This window comes from Leptodactylus fuscus, chromosome 7 (genome assembly GCF_031893055.1).
Source record: "Leptodactylus fuscus isolate aLepFus1 chromosome 7, aLepFus1.hap2, whole genome shotgun sequence".
Taxonomy (NCBI): domain Eukaryota; kingdom Metazoa; phylum Chordata; class Amphibia; order Anura; family Leptodactylidae; genus Leptodactylus; species Leptodactylus fuscus.
In genome coordinates, this window is record NC_134271.1 from 72,255,879 (window position 1) to 72,281,311 (window position 25,433).

General features: G+C 40.7%; 2 protein-coding genes across 4 annotated transcripts in view; one reads left to right on the forward strand and one right to left on the reverse strand.

Moving 5' to 3' along the window:
- Window positions 1-25,433, forward strand: part of FHOD1 (formin homology 2 domain containing 1) — a 99,544-nt gene that overhangs the window by 70,419 nt on the left and 3,692 nt on the right. The window contains exons 10-24 of one of the 3 annotated variants that reach the window (XM_075282086.1): window positions 999-1,366; window positions 1,860-1,964; window positions 5,196-5,219; window positions 7,124-7,177; window positions 8,065-8,246; window positions 9,001-9,144; window positions 12,247-13,118; window positions 16,667-16,822; window positions 16,912-17,094; window positions 17,936-18,055; window positions 20,896-21,057; window positions 22,456-22,646; window positions 24,320-24,512; window positions 24,610-24,778; window positions 25,130-25,306. In XM_075282086.1, the coding sequence (XP_075138187.1) occupies window positions 999-1,366; window positions 1,860-1,964; window positions 5,196-5,219; window positions 7,124-7,177; window positions 8,065-8,246; window positions 9,001-9,144; window positions 12,247-13,118; window positions 16,667-16,822; window positions 16,912-17,094; window positions 17,936-18,055; window positions 20,896-21,057; window positions 22,456-22,646; window positions 24,320-24,512; window positions 24,610-24,778; window positions 25,130-25,306 (3,100 nt within the window). The remainder of the gene's footprint in view (window positions 1-998; window positions 1,367-1,859; window positions 1,965-5,195; window positions 5,220-7,123; window positions 7,178-8,064; window positions 8,247-9,000; window positions 9,145-12,246; window positions 13,119-16,666; window positions 16,823-16,911; window positions 17,095-17,935; window positions 18,056-20,895; window positions 21,058-22,455; window positions 22,647-24,319; window positions 24,513-24,609; window positions 24,779-25,129; window positions 25,307-25,433) is intronic. The other 2 variants (XM_075282088.1, XM_075282087.1) reach the window with 2 other exon arrangements.
- Window positions 8,244-25,433, reverse strand: part of ZNRF1 (zinc and ring finger 1) — a 73,761-nt gene continuing 56,571 nt past the window's right edge. The window contains exon 5 of the mRNA XM_075282129.1: window positions 8,244-8,561. The gene's annotated coding sequence lies outside the window, so the exon portion shown is untranslated. The remainder of the gene's footprint in view (window positions 8,562-25,433) is intronic.

Below are 25,433 nucleotides of genomic sequence, written 5' to 3' on the forward strand. Positions count from 1 at the left end.
TGTTCAAAGAAGCACCATGTACAATGCAGAACTATCAGTGCTACAGTGTAGACACACCTGTATACAGCCGCTGCAACCAGTTATTGGTCTCTGTAGAACATGGCACGTGATTGGCTGCAGCAGTGATATAGTGTATTGTGATGTTGTTTTAAACCAATGCCTACCACCGGCAGACTTAGTAAGTAACTTGCATACCAATTCCAAGAACCTAGTGATATCAGTATGAGAACCAAGTCTGCAGTGATTTGGCTGTCCTATTACATTTTACTTGTGTAAGGCTGAAATCGCTTCCTTTAGGGGGCCGTTTTGGACACATTAACTTAAGTTAGTGTCTATTAATGTCTGTGTTTTTGCTTATTTTTTTGTTCTGCTTTCTGAGCATGCGCAACCCCCCCCCCCAAAAAAAAAACAAAAAACAAAACAAAACAAAAAAAACGCACAGTATAATGACTGACCGTCTGTTAGCATAGACATTAATGTTTAAAAAAAAAGAAAAAGAAATCCAACGGACACTTAACATCCGACATAAATCCATTATTTTGAACAGATATATTTGTCAGGCACCCTGCGTTATGTTCACTAAAATAACAGACGTGACGGATCTGGTGAAAATGGAAACTAATGGACAACAGATCAAATCCCACTGAAATCAATGAGATTTTTAACAGATTCATGACAGATCTGTTTGTGTCCATTGTTAACATTTTGTAATGAATACTAGCAACGGATACTACTAACGGTAGTGTGAACGCTCCCTTACAGTTGCTTTCTGAGCTAAACATTGGAGAAGATACATCTGTCTTTAGGCAACATCTATGCTTATTGGATTCACTTCTGGCTTTGGCTCTAAAAACATAATCAAAACCTCCATGTGATATTCCAGCTAAATAGGCTTCTATGCTCTCAATTCTTTTGAGATTAATGTTTACAAATACCATGTATAATTTTCTAATCGAAGTTCTTTAATAATCATGGACAACCTTCTATGTTTGATGCAGAGTGCTTTAAAACTGGAGGATGGTGACAATGAGGAGTCTTCTAGTGGTACTCGGAAAGATCGCAGGAAGAATTCCCTGGGGGTAGAAGAGGGCCGACGCTCAAGACGCTCTCTGGGCAACAGTGCGGAAGTATGGGCAAAGATAAACAACAACAACACCACCACTCCAGTAACACCTCCTATCGAAAACAGCATCAAACTGCAGAATGCTTCTAAAGTATGCACAGTGCCCAAGCCGACTGTATGCATTGTGCCGCCTTCTCCACCAAAACAGCCGCCAGTAGAAAAGGCACCTCCTCCCAGCCCTCCAAGTTGTAAAGTTGAACAGAATGTGGAGCCATTGACCCCTGAAGAGACTCCAAACAATCAGTAAGTACACCTTTACAGCAAACTCATCAGAGTAGCAAGTATAGACCCAGGATACAAGCTTAGTGGAAGCATTTATATCAGAGCCCTTTTACCTTAGAGGACCCAAGAGTCACATTAAACGACAGCAGTGCTAGGTGTGACACTTCACTGATGGGGAGTCCTGATAGCAATTGTTCATTAGGTCCCACTTGCTTAAAACAAGGCATATTGTGTCATATTATTTTACTTTGATCTGTGCTGTTATGCTGCCCCCTTGTGCCCAAGTGGCAAGTTGTGCTTCCCACCTGTGTAGTGGACCTTTGGGTTAGAAGGTCAGGTCTTTATACAGACTTGTGGCATCCAGTACTCACTGTTGATACAGTTTAATATTTTCTTTAGGTGGGTGTGCACATTTTAAAAAAAAAAATCTATTAAGTTGAGCAACAGTTTCACAGCAAAGTAACATACCAGGCAGCTCATGACCAAACATCTCCACATTTTAATTGTTGTACAGGATAAGCCCCGAGAGCAATAACACACACAGCAGCTCTGCCAATATCTCCCTCTCCTCAGCAGTGGCGGAAATGGTCCAAGTAGTCAACGACCGGAGTATATTCAAGTAAGTTACCTATGACTGTAAAATAAGGCCTAGACATCCTTTACAGGTGCCGTGTTGTATAGAGAGAGTAGTGCAATATAACACTAAGGCAAGATGAGTGTTGAATCACATAAGCCTAGTATTATTCCCTAAACGGTTCCGACTAACGCAAATGTTTCTAACCATGTTATAGATTATGATGAATAGCATACAACCTTTTCCTCATAAGGAATTAAAGCAGTGAAGGAAGTTGGCCATACTCATCAAAGTCCTATCAGGCAAACCCATACATTTCAGCAGAACTGATCAATGTATCTAATATGTGTGGAGATCTTCTGACAGCAGATCTCTGAGGGGATCTGGCTGTTGGATTTCAACATGCCCAATCATTGTGTTCTGAAGGAAGATAATCTGGTACTAGAGATGTCAAACTATGGCTAACTGCCCCCTTCCCATATAGCATACCTGCATGCTAAGCAGACCGGCTTAATACAGTCATCTTCCATTAGGCTAAGGCTATGCAGGAAATTTTTGGATTGAGATGTTGCAAAAATTAAAAATTGTATATATGGTCTAAGTAAAATAAATCAATGGAGTTGCATTTATTATCTATATGTTGAATATGTTGACACTATATAAATAAAATTTATTATTATTACTGTATATACTCGAGTATAAGCCGACCCGAATATAAGCCGACCCCCCTAATTTTACCACAAAAAACTTGGAAAACTTATTGACTCGAGTATAAGCCTAGGGGGGAAATGCAGCAGCTACTGGAAAATTTCAAAAATTAAAATGGTCGGAGTTTTTGGGTGCAGTAGATGCTGGGGGAGGGGAGGGCGTGTTTTGGTTGTCTGTCTGCCCCTTCCCTGAGCTTGAGGACTGGGGGATTTTCTTCCCCCCCACTTGGAATTCAGTCTGGCTGAATATAGGGGATCTGCAGTGCTCCTATTCCTATTCCTAACCCCTTCCCGATGGGACAGGAGCACTGCAGATTCCCTATATTCAGTAGACCGGGCACTGTCAGACACAGGGATACCTAATGTGTTTGTGTTTCACAGTCATTTTCTACTTTTATATGTATTCTAGGGAAAGGAGTGATTTACAACCTTTATGTTTTAATTTTTTTTTAAATCTTTTTTTTTTCTTTTGCACTATTTTATGGGAGATTCTATACATTAATATTGTGGCTGGTCATAGACCTCCCCTCCTAAAAAAAAAAAAAAAAAAAAAAAAAAAAAAAATTTTTGCTGACTCGAGTATAAGCCGAGGGGGGCTTTTTCAGCACAAAAACTGGGTTGAAAAATTCGGCTTATACTCGAGTATATACGGTATATAATCTGGATTGCAATAGTTAAACTTTTTTGTCTCATTTACATTGCATGCATATAATAGAATATGCAACAATTCATAAGGAAATAATGTGAGCAATATTAACTAATTACATAATTGTATAATATAACAATTCTCTGCCTTCCGCTTATAGTTTGTGTTTTCATTCCTCTCTTTGTTCGCCTTTAGTGAATGGAGAATAAATCAGTTTTTTGCACAGTGAGAGGCTGGCTGCTTTAACTTGTCTATACTGATTAACAACAGCAATTTTGTTACAGCGGTAGTACAGATCCATGCACATGAACATATGCTCTGTCAGTGTGTTAGTTTTTAATGGCTACCACACTGATCCATTATTTTCTATGGTTCCATATATTATCACTGGTCCGAGTAGGGGGCTGTGAGCCTGGGGACCCTACAATACACACGTTGGTGTGCATGTAGTCTTAGACAGATTTCCAGCCTCTGCATGACAGAAAGCATAGCTTCTGTAAAATGGTGAGGAACTAAAACATGAAGTATACCGGAAAGATGGCAGACTTATTTTTCACATAAAACTGGATGAGTCCTCTAAGCTGTTATTTTTTGTTTCTTTATATTAATAGAGTTTATGAACAACCATTGGTTTGTAGTTTTATGATCTATTATAAATTAAGAAACTGTTGGTCATTGTAAATTACTTAGTGTATTTATTGGGTCTGCATTGGTAGGTGATGTACTGTAGCTTTTCACCTCTATAAACAGCAGCACAGAGTGTTACAGTTCTGTAGTCTAATATGCTGTTGCATAATGTGCCTTCTGCCTCTGACAGCTGATGTGAACCTTGGGTCCTGGTGGCTTGTAAAGCCGTAAACTGCAGAGCTGCTTGCAGTCGGCTCTTGTAAAGTTCCCAGAAAGGGGGTAGGGAGTGAAGAGGGGGAACCTTTTGTCTTGCACTTGTTACCATAGTAGTGGTTAGGGCTTTTTTTGCAGGCCTCTCTATTCAGAATCTCAGCCTGTTCCCGCAGACATGATGTGAAGGTGAGTCGTGCGACATTTAGGGGGAGATCCTGAAGGTGTGAGGCTTGGAAGTCACAGAGTAGAATCCTCCTCTATGTAGAGGGTGCAATGTGAGTCCTTGTTCTGGGATTACAAGAGCAAATCAATGGCCGTTGTGTAGAAATCCCACAGAACAAAAAAAGGAACTAGCATAGGACTGCAGAGCACAGAAGTCGTGTAAAGAGGTGGGGGGAGCACATGCAGCTCTCCCTGGGTGGGCAGCCTTGACAAATGAGGGTACACAATTCACCATTCCCATCTGAGGGGTGACTGTGCTCTCTACATGTATCTTCCATAGATTAACAGAGCGTGATCGGCACACATATGCACAGCTCTGATGGCAATGGTGGGCCGAGTTCCCTCATTCTATACATTTGAAGAGGGTCTCGGTGGTTGGAAATTCTGCTATCAGACATGTGTCATCCTGTTCAAATAGGAAACCCCTCTAAGTCTTTTCCATTTCTCAGGTTTCTATAAATGAAACGCAGTCTTTGTACCATAAAAAGTTCTACAACCCCTCACCATTTCTTTTCTGTGAATAGGAGCATCCTTGTTTCCATCCTGAAGATGCAACTCACACTGACCTAGTTCTGCAGCCTAGAGAATGCAGAGTTTGCTACAGTGTATAAGTGCAGGCGAAATGTATTACCCAGTAGATGCATTTGCTGCATATTATCAGCTGCGAGAAGGGTTAGACAATAATGTTCCTTTGCGCTGACGGCCGTCAGATATCTTACAAATAGTTTACAAATGAAAGTTGTAGAACTTCTTACTATACAAGGATTGAGCTGTGTTCACACAAAACCCCTTTAATATTAGTATCGGGGTGTGTGTGATCCTCTTTAGTATCTCTTAACTTCTAAACCTTTCTCTTTCCAGAATGAACCAAACAGAGCCTGTTTGGTAAGTGTCCGGTGCTACCCGGACAGCGAGTGCCCCTTCCTCTTCTTAACCATTGCATTGTCATTATCTGTTCCCATACTAGCAGCCTCTTAAGTCACTGCCAAGACTTAAAGGCTTGTTTTTCTGTGTTCTAAGTGTGGATTCAGAGTGACTTTGTGTGTGACAACAGTGATAACATGATGTTTGTGTTGGCCTTTTGTCACGTCATAATTGTGCGTCTCTTCTACATTAACCCTTTATGACAAGCTTTAACTTCCATAAGGGGGTTATTCTAACAGCAAGAAATTTCCCTTCCCTAGAAAAGAACAATAGCCGAGTCTGAACTGTTTAGTGAGATTCCATAAGTCCTGAACTTTCTTATATTGTAGTGACCCTTCAGTGATTATAAGCCTGTTCCCAAGATGTGGTGACCACACACCGAGCACTTCCTTCCTTTGTCTTCTCTTGTGAAATTATTTCCAATTTTATTTAATCATTTTTGGAAAAGCTGAGTGACAATCTAATCTGACAAAGTGTCTTCTAACAGGATCCTCACCCTGCTTTCCAAAATTCCTGAATGAAATCTGTTTTGCAGCAACTGTGTGACAATCCCTGATAGACATATCGCTTATCCTTTTAATCCCCTGGGAGAGGATATGGTGAAGAATTGGCTGAATAAAATGTAAAAACTTGATATAAAAGGGATGACTCAGGGATTGTATATTTAGGGAAAAGAATGTATACTCTATATATAAGATGAACACACAAGTGCCCCACATGACAAGAACAGGGTTCTGTAGATTATATTTTCACATCAGCCATTGTCTGTCATTGATGTTCCCTGTGGTTTTACATCTGTCACTCACCAGGGATATTTTCCATATTGACCCTCTTTTTTTTTATTAATAATTCTGAAGTGGCTCTTATTTAGTCACACACCTTCTCCATTACTGACATCTGATGACTCAACACCTGCCAGTTTATGTTTCTCATTAGCTTTCCTCCAGTTTCATGTTATTCAGTATAGCGTAAAGATAATGAATGATTCAGTGGAAACTGTCAGCAGGCAGGAGATCTGATTCTGCTAATTTTAATGCAAGTTATATTTTTAATCTAATTATGACTTTTATAATACCAACACAACCTTCCAACCTTATGTCTATAGTGGGGACCCTTGTGACCAGCCACATAAGGTCCATGTGACTATTAGCAGGTGACAGCAGGAGAAAGGGTAATGAAGGCGCAGGAGTTTACATTTCCTTAGTCTAGGCCAATAATACAGATTATTATGGCCGGGTTCACATCTGTGTCCCGGCCTGTTATGTAGGTTTCTGTTTCCTGCCCGAAACTGGACAGGAGATGGAAACCTGCAGACATTTTTCAAACCCATTAATCTGAATGCGTTTGGAAAGTGTCCGGCCGTGAGCGCAGGTGAGCGTTTTGTGCTCTCCGCAAGGTAAACCGTTTTTGTTTTTTTTTTACCGGGCACAGAGTCGGACATGCAGTACTTTCTGTTCGGTTAAAAAAAAAAAAAAAGAAAAACGTTTCGCCGTAGAGAGCACAAAACACTCCCCAACGCTCATGGCCGGACACTGTCTGTCGGGTTTCTGTTTGCAGAAGACAGAAACCCGACAGACGGAGATCGGGCGCAGATGTGAACGAGCCGTAAGCGTGTAAATATTTTTTTCTACACAACTAAAAATGTTGTAACTGGCTATAGATTCTTGTCACCTAAAGAAAAAAAAATTGCCATTGAAATAAAACAAGACATCACTGAGAAAATATCCCTTCCCCCACCCCCTGATTAAAATGTCTCCATCACTGGTGTGAAGGACGCATGTTTTGGTTACTGATCCCATAACTCTGCCTGTGGCATGCCGTGTGTCACCTGTCCATTACTGCCTCATAACAAATTCTTCCTGCAGGGAGGACAAGAATAATCATGTGTATGGGGACAAACCCATCCTGAAAAAGTTCCAGTAAGTATGCATACAAAAAAATTACCAACACTTAAAGAATTATTATAGTCTTCACTCTCACCTGCACAGAAAGGAGGCAGCCATTTACCTTGACAAACTTATTTATTCTTGATGGAAAGTCATCAGTCAGTGGACCACTAACGCACAAACTGGCACGCGAAAACGGCCTACACCACAACAATGCGGGAGAAATCCAGAGCTTCAGCTATGAAAGGTCTTAAGTGAGGACACTTGATGTAATCTAGCTTGTCCCCATCACTGACAGCAAGAGATCTTTACATGGTGAATTATTGAAACTTCTGCTATGTCCACATTTGCACCTCTGTGATTTGTTCTGGATCATCGGAGGACTAGAATAACGTACACATGGACTATGAAAACCGTGGTCGCCAACATTGCCCAATGGACCATATCAACTATAATGGTATCTGTTGGGTGTCTGTACTTTTAAACCAAAACCGCCAGATGTAAGAGTTGGACTTGCAGCTCTTTTGTCTGCCGATTTCTGCTGGTCAGTGCGATGGAGTCTCCAACGCAGGTGTCAACCAAGTCTTAACGTTGTATAAAAAAAAAACTAAACACATTCTACAACTCTATTACAGCGATTATCATTAAAGGGTCACATGTCCTTATGCTATATTATCTTCATCTTTAGGATTTTTTATTATTTTTTTTAGACTTTTGGTTAAAAAAAAAAAAAAAATTGTTAGAAGTACCAAGGAATTTTGTTTTTCCAGGGGTGGCCTGAGTCTGAAAAGATTGGGAAACATTTCCCTAATATATACCGTACATGGTGACCCATAGTAAGTGGGATTAGTCATGGACTTGTATTGATGGCATGCGACCATGTTGGCTCATTTACCAATGTTCCTCTTATGTCTTTACAGAAATCGATTTCTGGAGAATCTGGCTGCCACAGAGTTAGAGAAGATGTCTGCCTTGTCAAAAGGTAGACAGGAGGTGCTGGCAGAAGCTGTGCGCAACGGGGGTGGAAATGATGATGATGAAACTTCCCCAGAGCAGGATGAATACAGAGCCGGCATAGATGACTTTGGCGCCCAGGAGGAGGGTAAGTTATATGTACAGCCAAGTACTACATGCTCATTAAAAGGAAACTATCTGTTATAATGACTGAATCTGCTGGAGGCCTAAAGGTGGTCCATCTTGTGCTGGAAGGGAACTATGACATCTCCAGAGTAAGGGTCTCCAGTCATACATGGCAGTAATGCCTGTTTAGCGTTTGCCAGGGAAGGCTGCAGGAGCGATCTAGCATTACACTAAAACCATTTACCTTTACCATATAATACTTAGAGCAGTCTGTGTATGGAGATCACTGTTGGGCCATATGGGTTGTCCTGATGGAACAGTGTCTTTGTGGGCTGATCTAAAAAAAAAACAAAAAAACCAACAATTATTTTAATGTCCATGATGGCGGATAGTTTCCAGAATGAGCATTCACGATCATGAGTTAACTAGGAGGAGGTTTATTTATTTACTTTTATTGCATGGATAAAATATGCAAAGCTTTGAGGTGAGCTTGGTTAAAGCGTGAACGATGGAAATGTATTATCATATCTGCTTTTCAGTGACTAGCTTCTCCCAATTGCTTGAAACCCACTACCCTTAGCTCCACCCCTGCTTACTACCAACCCATCTCTAATGCATGTGCTTTATATATAGATATATACAGTATATCTATATACATCTATAGCGTTTTCTATATCCATACACATGCATGTATGGCATGCTCCATTTGCAAGCATGGGGACTTCTGTGCACCTGGGCAGAAATGTAACCACCGCCCAAACCTCTATTGGACACAGGAAAAGGGGATCTGAGTGAGAAGGAAGAGAAAAATGACAGTGTGAATGAGAAAGAATTGTGCTCGGGGTCCAGCGATTCCTCTGCTAGCAGCACCTTGGAGAGGGAGGAAAAAGGAGACCGAGAAGAGCCTGAATCAGAACCAGGCAAGACATCCAACTGCATGCACGAGGCTTTGATCCTGTGATTTCTCACTAGAGGATCAGACTGGAGAACATCTGTGTCCTGCTATTAAAGGGGATTTAAATATAATAAAAAAATATGTATATTTTATTTTTTATTAATAATGTTTAAAGGGGTTTTCTGGGACAATGATATTGAAGACCAATCCATAAAGGGATTGTCTATGGATTGAACAAATCCCAGAGGAAGCCGGGGAAGGTGTAACTTTTGTAAATCATACTCTTCTATCCCCAGTTCTCCGTCGCAACTGTCTGTTCGGTATGCTGTGATTTCACTGCTGGAAGTCCTACACTGCGCATAACCACTAAATGCCCACAGTAGTGGCTGGAAGGCCTGTTGACATAATTCAAATACATGACCGAGTCCTTTCCTATGGCCGCTGAGGCCAGGACATCTGGCAGTGAAGGCACGGTGCGCCTGAATGAGCAGTGGTGGCAGACACCAGAGCGTCATGGACGGGTGAGTGTGAGTTCTTTTTGTATGTTTCACCTTCCCCAGCCATCTCTTTGACTTGTCCAATTTATAGACAACCTCTTTAAAGTTTGTCAATAGTATTTGAATGGTGGTGGTCTGACTCCTAGTCAGCTGTTTGTAGAGGCCATGACACTCAGGGAAGCACTGTTACTTCTCTTCTCAGGCCAGTGATGAATTCATGGTCATTGGTCTTGTGACCATTCTGCAGCTCAATCCCATTGAAATGAATGGGATTAAGTTATGATACCAAGCATGGGTATATAGTACGGTACCTGCTATGCAGTGAAAAGACAGATAAACTTGTCTAAACAATGTGGCCTCTACCAGCAGCTGGTTGGCATGGGTGCCAGGAGTCACTGCCCCACACACCTAATCATGAACTATTCTTAACATAGGTAATCAATATCATAGTCCTGGAAAACCCTTTTAGGCTGAGGCCCCACTTTGCAGAAACACAGCTTTTTTTATTGCAGATTTTTTTTTAGGTTTTTTGAGCCAAAGTCAGGAGTGGATTGAGTCGAAGGAAAGAGTATAAGAGCTTACTAGATATTTCCCATTCCTTTTGAAGCCATTATTGGCTTTGGTTGAAAAAAACACAGCAAAATCTGCAACAACAAAAAACTGCATTTCTGCAACGTGGGGCCTCAGCCTTTAGGTCAAGGCCCCATGTTGCAGAAACCATGCTTTATTTGTTTCAGATTTTGCTGCAGCTTTTTGAGTCAAAGCCAGAAGTGGATTAAGGAGATGGGAGAGGTATAAGAGTTACCTTTACATTTTCCATTACTTTTGTAGCTACTCCTGTTTTTCGATCAAAAAACTGCAGCAAAATCTGCAACAAAAAAGCAGCATCTATGCATTGTTTGGCTTCAGACTTAATCATTGTATAAAGAAAGTTCTCCAGCTTTCTTATCTGTCATCTATTCATCATGTCCAATTCTGCTTGCTTTCAGTGAATTTGAACTCCCTTATTTACATCTAGAAGCTAAAACCTGCAGAAAGTGCTTCTTTCTCACATAGGTTCATAGCTCCCTACAGTGGCGAGCCATGATATATATATATATTTTTTTTAATTTACTTTTATGTTTTTAAACCTGGATATAAATAAGAACATATTTTTTTCAACTCGTTGACAGTAAGCAGACAACTTTGCATTTCCATAATGAAAAAAAATGTATTTTTATCAGTGGCCCTCTGTATAGGAAACATCAGTCTGCTGTGGTTTTTGGCACGTGACAAAAAACATTAGCATGGAGGTAAAAAGTACATTCTCGTTTACTCCATAAAGTTAATGAGGTTGTATGCATACATTCAGCTTGTGATCACATCCGTAGAACAGAACTTTTGAGTAGGCAGTGTTTAAAACTGAACAATCCTTTAAAGGGAGTCTACCACTTCTCCAAGCATTCTCCTCTGTCATCACTATGTTCTCGAGCTCACTAGAGCAATAAACAACATAACTTATGCATGTCGTATAGTATGTAGATCAGAAGAAAAACAGCTTTGAATTGATATGCAGATTAGGCTATTGGTGCACCTGGGGTGGACCTTCAGCACCTGATGCTACTCTGACCCTTGTCATCTCCTGCCTGTGCAACCCCATACAGAAGGTGTTGATCTTCCCACTGCTATGACATCACCCATCCTACTGAACACCAAGATCAGTGCTTCCCCCAGTGCACCAACTACCTCATTTGTAAATCACTTCAAAGTTGTTTCTCTCCAATTCTACAAAAGTGGCATACATAACAGAGGTATGTTATTTATCACTATAATGTGCTCTGTAACATGTCCGCAGTTGAATTTGATTGGGAGGTGGTAGACTCCCTTTAAGCACTAACAAAAGGTATAAAATATTAGTAAATACTGTAAGCATACAAGTTTTTTTTTTATCGCCGAATCCAAGAGTAGACACCTGAGACGTTGTCCACATCGATCATAAATCTCATCGCTAGAGTCCCTTATACACAGACACATCATGGTCAGCTTATTATAGGTGTAGGAGGGGTCTTTTAATACTTGATATAACCTGATACATTTTGCATGTCTTTCTGAAGACTACCATTACAATCTCAATTCACTTTTACTACAATACATTGATCCCAGTCTTATGATTTGTATATATTCAATGGGAACAAGACAAAAACGAGGTAGCAGCCCACATACAGGAACTCATATAAAAACATTTGCAGCTTTATTTCATATCTTGATTAGAATCAAGGTATGTACAACACAAGGAGAAGAAGATCCTCCTCATCTTGTGCTGTACAAGCCTTCGTTGTAAGTTCAGATGTCAGATAAAGCTTCTGTGTGGTGGCCGATACCTTTTTATCATGTTTTTCTGGTGTATGTGGATGGAAACTTTGTACTTTTTGGTTGAATCTAGCAACCATTCTCTGGATACGTTTTATACTTCAGATGCATGAAGGAAATGCTCTGGGAAGATTCTATAGATATCACCTCTATTATTTGTTGGGTTGAATTTGCCTCCATATCTGACTATCCGTTATTATCATTGATTTAAGTTTTTGTCTTTAGACTGAGGAACCTTTTTTCTCTCTGAGTTACCCTTTTCTATTTTTCTTTTCTTTCAGCAAGTCCTGGTAGCTCCCCTCCCCCAACCACTGATCGCAGCAGCTCTAAGAAATTCATGCTGGACATGTTATGTACGAAAAAACAGGGTGACACAGACACAGAAATTCTCAATGAAAAGAACATTGCTTCTGCGGATCCAGGGAAACCACCAAGAGAAAAAAGGTCTCCAGCAGCCAGGACACAAATCTATGAGCCTGAGACTTCTCCAACCAAAGTTCCCATGGAAAATGGCTCAGACTCCCGAAAAGGTGTGAGGGCCCAGTACAGCATTGATGCTGAAACCAATGCCAAAAACCTGGAAAAGACCCTCATGACCCCCTTTAAAAAACCTGCTGAGACCCTGTGGGAACAAACCCCACACCCTCCAGAGATGGAGCTGAAGATTAAAGACTTAGACTTCACAGACTTGTGCGAGGAGGAGGATTTTGATGTTCTTGATTTTGAGGCCACAGAAACTGTTGCACCTTCCCGATTATCTAATGTAAATAATGCTCCACCATCCATTTCAGGGTTGCCCCTTCCACCACCACCTCCTCCTCCACCATTTGGTAGTTGCCCTGGATTTCCATCAGCTATCCCTCCACCTCCAGTGTGTCCTCCACTTCCACCTGGAAAAAGCCCCCATTTTCCACCTCCACCTCCCATACCCCCGAGCTTCAACCCTGTCTCACAGGACTCCTTTAACACAGCTGTAAACAAGAAGAGGAAGACAGTAAAGCTGTTCTGGAAGGAGGTGAAGGAAACAGACTGCAACAGTCGGGGAAAGTTTGGTAAAGGCACTATGTGGGAGTCACTGGACAAGGTTAATGTGGACACTGAGAAACTTGAACATCTTTTTGAGTCTAAAGCCAAAGAACTAATTTCTTCCAAGGTGAATATATCTGAGGTTTACTATGTTTAGATCCATCTCTTAGCTGTACTTTTAGCCCCTATAACGCCAATCATTTTTACTTGAGTTATTAATATGTAGATCATGGCATGAACATGAAAAAGTATTGTTTGTGTAGTGCCAAGGTTAGCTTTGAGCTGAAGGCCTCAACAGTTATGTACTTATTCACTTGACGGTGCCATACAAAGTACTTGTTTCACAGATGCCTCATACACTTTATCTATTGAGAAATCTGTGAAAACAGGCCGTGAAATAGCATGTTCTACTTTTTCACAGATTGGTCACATGGACCGTTAAAACAATGGTTGTGTTAATACATCCTATATTGACAAAGGGATTGGGTGGTGGCTTTGGAAAACTAGCTAGCATACGTCTGTGAAACCATGTTGTGTGAATAAGCTCTAAGGCAGGGGTCGGCAACCCTTGGCACGCGTGCCAAGACTGGCACGCGAGGCATATTTTGCTGGCACGGCAGCCAGCCTGCAACTTTCATACACTAATTGAGAGAGAGAGAGAGCGTCCTTTCAGTGCTCTGGTAGAGCTGCTGTGTAGGACACGCCCCCTTCTCTCACTGCCCACCAATCAGAGATGAGCCTCTCACTGCACAGGATAAGGGCTCCCTGGACCTGCTGCTACATGTGAGGAGTTTCTGCCGTCTGCAGCCCTGAGGAGAGGAAGCAAAGTGAAAGTAAAAACACCAGGTACGTGTGTTACTAACTATTCTCATTAATGTCAGGCATTTGGGGTTATTACTTTAGTTTCAGTAACTCCATGTGCCTCACATTAATAGCAGTTAACCCCATCATGTCCCTCACATTAACCCTGTGTGGCTCACATAAGGGTTACTGATATACCTACGCTATATCTGTCCTATATATACCCTATATCTGTCCTATACATCCCCTATATCTGTCCTATACATCCCCTATATCTGCCCTATACATACCCTATATCTGTCTGCATTTGCAGCCCTGTCAATTCATTTTAACATATAGGTCAGTGAAAACCACATGCGTGCCATTTTGTTTTGAAGCCAGGAGTAGATTGAGCAGGAGGGAGACATATAAGAAGCTTCCTATATATTTCCTGTTCCTTTTCTAGCCATTCTTGGCTTTGACGGAAAAAAAACGCAGCTAAATCTTCAATAAAAAAAAGCTGCATTTCTGTAATGTGGGGCCTCAGCCTTAGTGTGATTCTATTGGGTGGTGACCCTGTAACTAGATGCAATTATAGCCAAATCCAGTTCCTGGGCACCAGTGCGGTCACTTTGTTGAAAGTGTGACACCCATTAATACCTGGCTGGGGTTTTTCTGTTACTGCACCACCAGGAACTAAAAGTGACTGAAATTAATCTGCGTTTCATTTAGGGAGCGTTCACACTACCGTCGGTGTCCGACAGCTAGTGTCCACTGCCACAGGTATGACCTCACTCTGCTCCCAGTCACATACATTACCACTAATTGTGGGTTACGCATGTACTTACATTGCTTCTAAAGGAAAAGAACATGTGTATCCAGGCAAATAGTGGTAAGTGCATGTGGCTGGGAGCACAGAATGACAGCACCTCTATGTTGTGGTTTATGCTATATGACTTTAGTGTAGGTGTCGTCAGCTTTACAATTATTGCCCGGCACTCCGAGGACCTCATCTTTGATTTTTTAATTTAAATCGGCACGCCGAACAAAAAAGGTTGCCTACCCCTGCTCTAAGGGCTTAAGAATAAGAAATAAGAGAATAATAAACTAGTTAATAGGGATTGTCAATTCTCACTCCACCTAAAGTTGTATTAGCACCCGGAAACAAAATACGAAATAAGATATTCCTACATTTAGGTAGAGAACGTTTAAACAGCTATTGGAGTTGTCTTTAAAGGGGTTGTCCATGCTAAATTTTTTGACGTTTAAATACGTTGGGGCAGTGAAAAAAATTAAAGACTTACTCACCTGTCCCAGTTGGTCTGTTTTCCCGAATCTCCCAGTTCGTTTTCTCCTCCGGGTCTCTTCCTCAACGGCCAATCAGCGGCTTAACGCTGGGAGACGCTGCCGTAGGAGATGACACGGGAGGTGCAGGAGGACACCGGAGCAATGGGGACAGATGAGTATGCAATTTTTTATTTTTTTCTGCCCCCAACTTATTTAAACTTTAAAAGGGTTGTCTATTTTTGCCTGGACAACCCATTTAAGCTCAACCAATAGCAAGATGGTTCAACTTTTTGCTTATGTGGGTTTATGGTTTGTGTCTTGAATATAAATGACAATAAATAAACTAAACAATACTTTCCAAGGATGCATTTTCAAAGTAAAAAAAAAAAAAAGTTTTGTGCAGAAATATGACAATTATTTGTTTGCGATATATCATCTTAGTGTTGAAAATGTATAGATCTGTGCACATCATTGTAGTGAGGCTCTGTTGGTTATGCATGAATACTGCTGCACATGCTGAGCTTTCTATGAATGATATGCTTTTTTCTAAAACTGAAGATACAGCAGAAGCTGTACTGTATTCTACTGAGCATAAATGACTAATAGAGCCTCACTAACATGAGATGCATACACCTATACATTTTAAACAGGGGATATTTCTGTGAGGATTCATTTATTTAAAATACAAAATGTTTCACTTTTACTTTGAAATGCATCTTCAGTTTACATACAGCCATTTGTATTGCTGTCACAACCCCTGCAGTCACTGTATAAATGTACAGTACTACCACTTTCTAGCATACCTTTGCTTTGGTTCTTCACTATTTTGAAGATATGTTTGCTATCAGTGAAATAAGAACATTCTCGTTTTTATCCAGAGACAAACAATTCAGACACCTCTATTCCTGCTGTATGTCACAGTTTGCCTGCTGCGGAAAAACACATGGCAGTCACAGAAAAGCGAATCCTATCCCCACTTTGTGTAAAATTTGTCCTGCGGACATGCTGCGATTTCCAAATCTGTCACAGTTTTGGAAATTGCAACATGTCAATTATACTTATGGAAACACTGGTGGTTTCTCTGTAGGTATAATTGAAACAGAAGATCTGCAGAGGTTTCCTTTCTGTGAAAAGCTCTGCGGGATAAACCTTTAATGCATTGCCATCACGGTTTTTCCCGCAGCACTTTTTAGCCTTAAGCTGAAAAATGGATATAAACGTATCTTAAAAAATAGTGATCAAGAAAGTTTAAAAAGAACTTAGAACTTTTTATTTATCTACTTATTAAAGGGGTTTTCCAAGTTTTGAGAAATGTGATAAGATGGTAAAAGAAACCTTACTTTACCCATTTATTGTATTTATGTAGATAAAAATCAATAATGCACCTAACCTATGGTCAGGGGTGGTGATACTTCTGAAAGAAAGCAGACATGTATTTCTATAATAAATGTTAGTTTGTACTGATCTAGCTGCTAAGACTTCTATGGTCACTAAAATGGTGGACCCAAATCCTTTTGTCAGATGGACGATTCTGGTCAGGAGTTGTGTGGAGTGGCAGAGGCCGGATCACCACCATTACTAATATTTTTTTAATTAATATTTCTGCAGAAAGGGGCAGATGTAAAGAAACAGGCTCTGGTTGTGTTGGATCCCAAGAGAAGCAATGCTATCAACATTGGCCTCACAGTACTTCCCACAGTCCACATTATCAAGACGGCCATATTAAACTTTGACGAGTATGCAATCAGCAAAGAAGGTATCGAGGTAACCCATCATCCTGCTATACAATAGATAGTGTTATGTGCCTGCATTGTTATACAGTATATACAATATATGGTCATCTCTCTCTCCAGAAAATCCTCACAATGGTACCAACAGAAGAGGAAAAGCAGAAGATCCAGGAGGCTCAGATCGCTAACCCTGATATCCCCTTAGGATCGGCAGAACAGTTCCTGCTTACACTGTCCTCTATTAGCGGACTGACATCCCGCCTCCAGCTCTGGGCCTTTAAGTTGGATTATGAGACCATGGAGAAGGTAAACTTCACATCTTTTCACACTGGGGTGACCCCAAGAGCTGGTGGATTGTAGAGATTTTGGTACAAGAGAAAAACATATATGGCACATTACATACAATACACTTTACTTACGCAGTCCTAAAGAATAGTTACAAAATATTTCCACTCTGCATTTGAATCACAACTTCTTTCCAGCAATTCTGAATATATTGCTATAGAGTAATACCCAGGCTGGCCACAGACAAGAGAACACATCAGTCCTCATACAGCTATGTTGATGGGGGGAAAAAAAAGAGTATAAGTGTAGAAACTTGGCAAAAATGAACAATTTTCAAATTATATAAATCTGGCATTGCCAAACTTGTAATACTAATGACCTATAAAATGCATCACAGTTGTGATACTATATATATATATATATATATATATATATATATATATATATACTGTAACTACATGTAGGAATTCGATGGTGGATGTGGAGCAGCTGTGTGTGTCTGCTCAGTACACAAAATTGACCCCCCAGGGATGATAAATTGTTGTGTCTTCCCATAGGAGGAATGCATCCTGTTTATAGTTACCCGGTCATTTTTACTGTTTTGCAGAAAATCACATTAACTTTTTTTTTTCTTATTTATTTCAACATTGGAAAACTAAATAAAATGTATTATTATTAGAGAGGATTTGCTAGTAATATTTGCACAGTAGAGTAGAATATGATGTTGCACAGGCATACAAAAAAAATAATCAAGATTATCACACAGTTCTGTAGCAGAAACAAATTCCAGATTAGCAGATTTTTGGTAGTATTAGATGCTGGATAAGAATATTAGTAAACCATCCTGTTGGTTGTCTCTTAGGAAATTGGTGAGCCTTTGTTTGACTTGAAGCTGGGAATGGAACAACTATCGAAGAATAAGACATTTAAGGTGATCCTAGCCTCACTCTTGGCAGTTGGGAACTTCCTGAATGGGTCAAATGTAAGTCCACATTATTCTCTCCTTCTCAACTGTTCACCTTTTCTGCATCTCTGTACTCCAGGAGCATTTGGAGAAGTTACAATGCTTATACTTTTCATAGACCCGCTGTCACATAACATGGTAACAAATCCTAATTAATTGTTGCCTTGCAACAAAATTTTTAAAACAAGGAGCAGTTTGATGTCTGTGACACATGCGAAAACTATCTTAATAGATGCATCCTTCTAGCCATTGTGTGTATGTGGAGAAAACTGTTCAATAGAAAGGAGGCTCTAGTACCCCAGTGGGCCACCTCTAGCTTTGATAAAAGAAACAACATGGACATATCCAGACCACCTCCTGAGCATTTATGGAAAAACCTGTGATGCCTGCTTCTGCAACCAGGAGCTGGACCTGCAGGCACAGGTGATCATATGTTGGCAAATGTACTACAATATACCATATGGAATCTGTATGCTTCCATGCCCATCCAAGAGGTACACTACCCAAAAGTAGCCTCTAAGTGACTTTTTATGGCTGAGCACTTTTACACCCTCTTCTGGTCAGATACAGTATCTAATCAGACCACACCAGTAATAATTTGCATATCTACTTGACTGCAAATTACTACTACTTGAAATGACTGCATGCCCCTTTCCCCCATCCATTCTAACTACTATGGGTTTGTTTGCATGTAATTCTACCAGGAGTAAATGTACAATAGTGAGAAAAGCCCAAGTGAACATATAGGACACGAGGGAACACTGGACAAGCAGCTTTCATGACTGTGCTCATAAATTTCTCTTTTCAGTTATAAGGAAAATGTTTGTTTTTGTACCGTGTTAGCCAGTGGTTATAAAATATAAAAAACAAAAAACTCAAAAAAGTCTTCAGTAGGTGATACCTTTTTTAATGGCTAACTAATAATGATGACAGAATATGACGTTTCGAAGCTTACTATGAGCTTCCTCTTCAGATATGTCTAAAAACACTTTCTATCCCTGCCTCAGAAACACATTCTTGAGGCAGGGTTACCATCCAAGAACAATTGATAACCAAATCACCAGGGCCACCAGAATACCAAGATCGGAGTTATTAAAATACAATACCAAACAGGAAAACAATCGGGTGCCCCTGGTTGTTACATATAACCCACACCTGGAGACGCTGAGAGGAATCACACGCAAACTACATCCACTACTGCAAAAAGACCACTGTCTAAAATCCATATTTCCAGACCCCCCCTCTCCTGTGCTATAGACAGCCACCAAACCTCAGGAATATGATTATTAGCAGCTCACTGTCACCTCCAACTAACAAAGGAACATTCCCATGCGGACAGAAAAGATGCAAAACATGCCCTCACATACTGACCACTGACAGGATAGAGATACCAAACTCTAACAGGGAATATCAAATCCCAGGTACGTTCACCTGTAACACACCTAATGTAGTGTATTTGATCTTGTGCACCAAATGTTCCACTGAAAATCTGTATGTTGGAGAGACCAGCCAGAAACTCAGAATGAGAATCAATTCACATCGCCATACAATTAAACAACAGAGAACAGACCTTCCCGTGCCAAAACATTTCTGCAATGAGGATCATAATATCACCAGTGACATGAAAATTTTGATTTTAAGAGGGAATTTTAAATCAAGAACAAGAATCAAGAGTACAAGTGCATGACCCTATTATATCTGAAGAGGAAGCTCATAGTAAGCTTCAAAACGTCATATTCTGTCATCATTATGAGTTAGCCATTAAAAAAGGTATCACCTACTGAAGACTTGCAAGTTTTGTTTTTTATATTTCTTTTCAGTTATGCAGGCAAGCAGCTGAAAAGACCCCCGATAAAGGAAAAGAGAAATCTATGAGCACAGTTATCAAAGCTGCTTGCTTTCAGTGAATAAAATCTCATCTGTAATTACACAAGTGGTCAGAAGTAGATACAAGTACATAAGTAGACTTTTCTTACATTGTAAGTTGTAAAGTGTCCAAAATGTTCAGATTAGTGCACAGAGAAAGCAGTTCGCAGACACTTGGAGGATGTGAGGAAAATTGACCCCTCCCGTCTGCATTCACTGTGTGAAGAGATAACAGAACATCTCCCTTTATTCACTTTGACACCATTTTACATCTATGGATGGGACTGTCTTAGTAACAGGGATAGAAGTGCACATTAGCAAGGGGGAGACAACAGCAACATATTTAAAGTGCATTACTTTTTGGTTCAGAATCACATGGTGTATTAAATGAATTTCAGTTCAGTACTTCTTACAGCTGGGTGTTTCTCTAGACTGGCGACAATTCTAAGGCCCCGTTCACAAGGGGCAAGAGGGGGCGGATTTTGGAGCTGAATCCACATCAGAATCCGCCCCCTCACAATAGAGGTCTATGTAGACCGCTAGCTTATTTTTTTCCATGAGCGGCATTTTCCCGCTCGCGTAAAAAAAGGAAGTGAGCTGCTGTTTCTTCAGGCGGATTCCGCGGCTGATTCAGCTCCCAGTGTCCGCCTCACGGCAGTACCCTCTGAAGTAGGCCCATTCATTTGGGCCTACTACGGAGCGGGAAGCCACAACTGTCGGACGCCGCGACAGTCGTGGCAGGCACATTTTGGCCCTATTCTGACGTGGCTTCCCGCGTCATAATCAGGACCAAAATACGCCATCCCTAGCCCCGTGTGAACTAGCCCTAACAATCATTATTGAACACTCTACATGTAAAACATTTTACATGTACAGTGTTTTCAGTATCCTTTGTAGAGGCAAACCACCAGACACTCAATAGCTTTATTTTATTTACATATCAGGAATATTATTACATTCAGTGACCGGTGTGTGTTCTTTCTTCTTCATAGGCCAAGGGGTTTGATCTCAGTTACTTGGAGAAGGTCTCAGAGGTGAAGGACACTGTTCATAGACAAACACTCCTCCACCATATGTGTAACATAGTGATTGAGAAGTTCCCTGACACCTCTGACCTGTACTCTGAAATTGCAGCCATCACTCGATCATCCAAGGTAAGTGTCAAATGAGTCCTCTGCCAGTCAGGCGATCATTGCAGCTTTCTGAGACCAGCAGTAGCACTGAACTCAGACAGGCTTTGAATCTGAATTCTCCAAGCATTCTTAGCTCTGAAGAATTACACCTGATTCTCTTTAGCATTAGGGGGAGCTGAATCTAGTGTTCCACCCCCCACCTTTCATGTCCTCTGCTAGTTATAACACTTATACTACATAAAACATACAGACACTGGTGGTTTCCCTATGGGTATAATGGAAGCAGAAAGTGCTTTCTGTCAAAAACACTGCAGAAAGACATTTGATTTACATAACGTGAACTAAATTATGTTATACTTTTTTTTTTTTGTTAAATTATGTGTTTATTAAACTTTTTCAATTTAAATCCAGAAAAACAGTTCAGTATTTCATATGGGCTACATTAAGGCTAGGATGGAGACCCAATCATAACAAACTACCAAAAATTGACATAGAGAAAAGTCCTGCACAGACTTTTCTCTCCACAGCTTTAAGTTTGAAAATGGCGGACACCCATTATAGTCAATGTGGTCCGCCAATGTCTGTGTGTATCCCCTGTTTTAGCGGTCCGGCTTTCCGTTGTTTGGGTCCCCTAGCTGACCAAAACAACTGAAACCACAAGGCTTGTGTGAACCTAGTGTAACTGTATTCAACGTCTGATGAGGCCGTCGCTGTTACGAAATACATTATCAAAATTGGCAAGAAAACAAAGTCCAAGACACGCAACAAAACAAATCAGCTGTCAGTCCCAAAGTGGTTTTGAAAACAAGTCCCAGATAAACCATATATGGTGGTGTGTCATAGATTGAGTATGTGCTAGCAACAAACGTTAACTAGAACCTATAGCATAGAGCACTCGGCTACGTTATACAAAGGCATCTCCACTCAGGAAGTCTGTGGTTTGGCTGCCAAAATAATACTTCAGTGGGTAATAAAACCATTTATACAGAAAACAGTATGAGTCCAAGAGACTAACAAAGGACATACAGAGCAAGACAAAACAAAAGCTCACCTCCTCTCCATCCCCATCACAGCATTCAGTTATCTTTTATTCAATTTGTCTGGAACTCCCTATAAACATGAATACCAAAGAAAAAGGTCCCACCTAGCTTATATAAACTACTGACTACGCCCCCACCCATTCCATGGGGCATCCCCCACCTGAATCTGCTCTCGATATCAGGTTCTAAGTTTATAATACACTTTTATTAGAAGAATTACTAGAAAAAATTTGTATGGGAAACAATTTCCTGATAATGCAGTTAAAGAAGCGGTAACAGGATTCCTGTGCAGCAAGAAGTCCCCTACTATTTCTGAGGGCATCCAATCACTGAAAGGGAAGTGGCCTGGCTCTAATTCAGATGTTTATCACCTAATCAGGTGGATTTCGATGAACTAGCGGACACCCTGGTACAGCTGGAGAAAAGATGCCGAGAATCTTGGGAAAGCCTTAAAGTCATTGCCAAACATGAGACCAAACCAGGCCTAAAGAACAAAATGACTGACTTCCTGAAGAGCAGCACTGATAAAATAGTCATCCTAAAAATTGTGCACAGGAGGATTCTGAACCGGTAAGTGGAAAATTATTAACCCACACTCGAAACCCAAATATAAGGGGGCATTCACACGAGTAGAGTGACGCTAATTCTGGCCCGATAACTCAAGGCTGAATCAGCATTGATAAAAAGAATCCCATTGAGTTCAATGTGTTCTGCACAGAAGACGGAACCCATTGAACTCTATGGGAGTCTTTTTATCAGCTCTGATTCTGCCGCGAGTTATCGTGCCAGAATCAGCGCCACTTTACTCCGTGTGAATGCCTCCTAAAGGGTTCACAGAGGTGTGTAAATATGTCCAGGTTTGTTTAATAAACCCTTTTTCTGTTTTTGTAAAAAAAAAACAAAAAAAAAAAAACAAAAGCACAAAACAATTGTGATTGTTTGGCCCATTAGTCAGTAGCATAGCTGCCTCTATTCACAACATGTTGGGCCTTATGACCTAAAATTACTAAAATTATGGTCTCAGTTTTTCTAAATGACACTATTCTTGATTTTAACCCTGTGCTATTTTTAGGTAAAAAGACACATCATCTTTCCTATTATGGCCTTATACCTCCTGATGAGAAAGGGGTGCAAAGCCGGTTGCACATGGCCATATACTAACTGGCTGCCATGAATGAATTAATGAATGAATGGCATGGTCAAGTCACGGGGAACACCTATGCACCAACTGTGCTTCCATGGCCCCTTTCATTCAATGAATAGGAGCCACAGAAGCAGGGCCGCAAAATTGGACAAGAATAGGACCTATTCCAATCCTGTCCTGTGCCAAACCATTGGCCCGCACACATGAATGTGTCATTCACGGTCATGTGTATAAGCCCATAAAAACAAATGCTATGTAGGAAAAACCAACACAGGTCTAATGATCCAACCTGGCATCAATATAAATATATATATATATATATATATATATATATATATTTATTTATTTTAAAACCCAGTTTGTTGAAAAGATGATAACCAAAATATAGGCTGGAAAAACAAAGAATAGGCAGTGCTGGAGAGCAATGCCTTTCATCTCTGATGTGGAGAGAGGTGGTGATCTATTCACCCTTGGGTCAGTCCTCTGCACTGTAATGGCAGTGGCTGCTCTGCCTAGGTTCACTATGAGTTATGGCAGCAGCTTGACCTTTTATGCAGTCGTCCTGAGCATAAGCTGGTAATGGCAGAGTGACCTGACTGCATGAAAAATCAAGTTATTGCTATGACTCTGTGATCCTCGTAGAGCAGCCGCCCACTATAAGGGCCCGTTCACATGGAGTAAACGCACGTGTATTTTAGCAAAATACACATGTAAAAATAAGACTCCCATTGACAGTTTTTTACACGTGTAAAAAAAAACACGTCAAAATACATGTGTAAAATGTCATTGAAGTCAATGGGAGTCTTATTTTTACACATGTATTTTTTACATGTGTATTTTGCCAAAATACACGCACGTTTAATCCGTGTGAACGGGCCCTTACAGTACAGAGTTCTACAGAGGATTGTCTCTGAGGTTAACAGCATCCTGCCACGTCTCTCCACAGCACTGTCCACTGTTGACAAGATTCTTGACATCAGAGTGCTTCCACAACTTCACTGTGCCAATCTTTGATTTGGGTTAGGAGGGGCAATGTCTTTCCCTGTGAAGACTGCCTTTGCAGGTGTATGGTGACTTAATGGCTCTATCCTCATGGCAGGTTCCGATCCTTCTTGCTGTATTTGGGCTATTCCTACGCATCTGCCAGAGACATGAAGATAACGCGCTTCTGCCGAATAATCAGCGAGTTTGCACTTGAGTACAGGACGGCACGTGAGAGAGTGCTGCAGCAGAAACAGAAGAGAGCTGCATACAGGGAAAGGAACAAGACTCGGGGGAGGATGATCACAGAGGTAATGTGCTTCTTAACAGGAGTCACTTTTTTACATAATAATTTTAGACAATTGAACGCAGTGAACTGTCACTTACTACGTGTCGTCATCTTTACAGACTGCCAAGTTCTCCAGTGCTGCTACAACAACAGTGACCACTGAGAGTAACATCACATTGACCAGCAACAGATTGCAGACTCAGTCATCTGAGGAGGGACATGAAAATATGACCAACATACTGATCTCATCGGCAGAGCCCAACACCCGCAGGAGCCGCGGAGTCCGAAGTAAGAACCTCATATCAAACCAGTAAAAATATTAAATACTACCAGAAAATGAGAAGTTGTTTGAAAATTTAATTAGGCTTCATGTGTGATTTTAGCCAAAAGAGTATGGATTAGTTGAAAAAGGGTGTGGATTAAGATGCTAAAATGTGCACCAACATTTTGATAAACATTAGGGCACAATACCTAATGTGTACCAAATGTATTCCCCAGCATCAGCCACTGTGATGAAAGCTGGTGCACTTTCTAAATCTTTGACAAGATTAGTAAATCTGCCTGTCTTTAATTGTAATTGATAATTGGCTTCCATTACAAATATAAGATTTTAGGCATAACAATTCTTCTTTGTTTTAGGCTTAGGTCGGGCCAGTCCTCCAGACCTGTCAGGAAATAAAGAGGAGCAAGGAGGAGCACCTGTAGACGCCTCAGATGAGATCATGGACAGACTAGTTCAGTCTGTCACCCAGAATCCAAACCCAAGAGTAGTGGCCCCAAAAGAACGGAAGAGATCAAGAGCCAATAGGAAATCCTGTAAGTATAATCTACTAATTCTAGTCTGGTTCAGTTAAAGGGTATTTCCATTATATACATAATATACCTTGGTTATAAATGAAGGTCTAAATTCTGTAATCTTCCCACATGCTTGACACTGAGAATG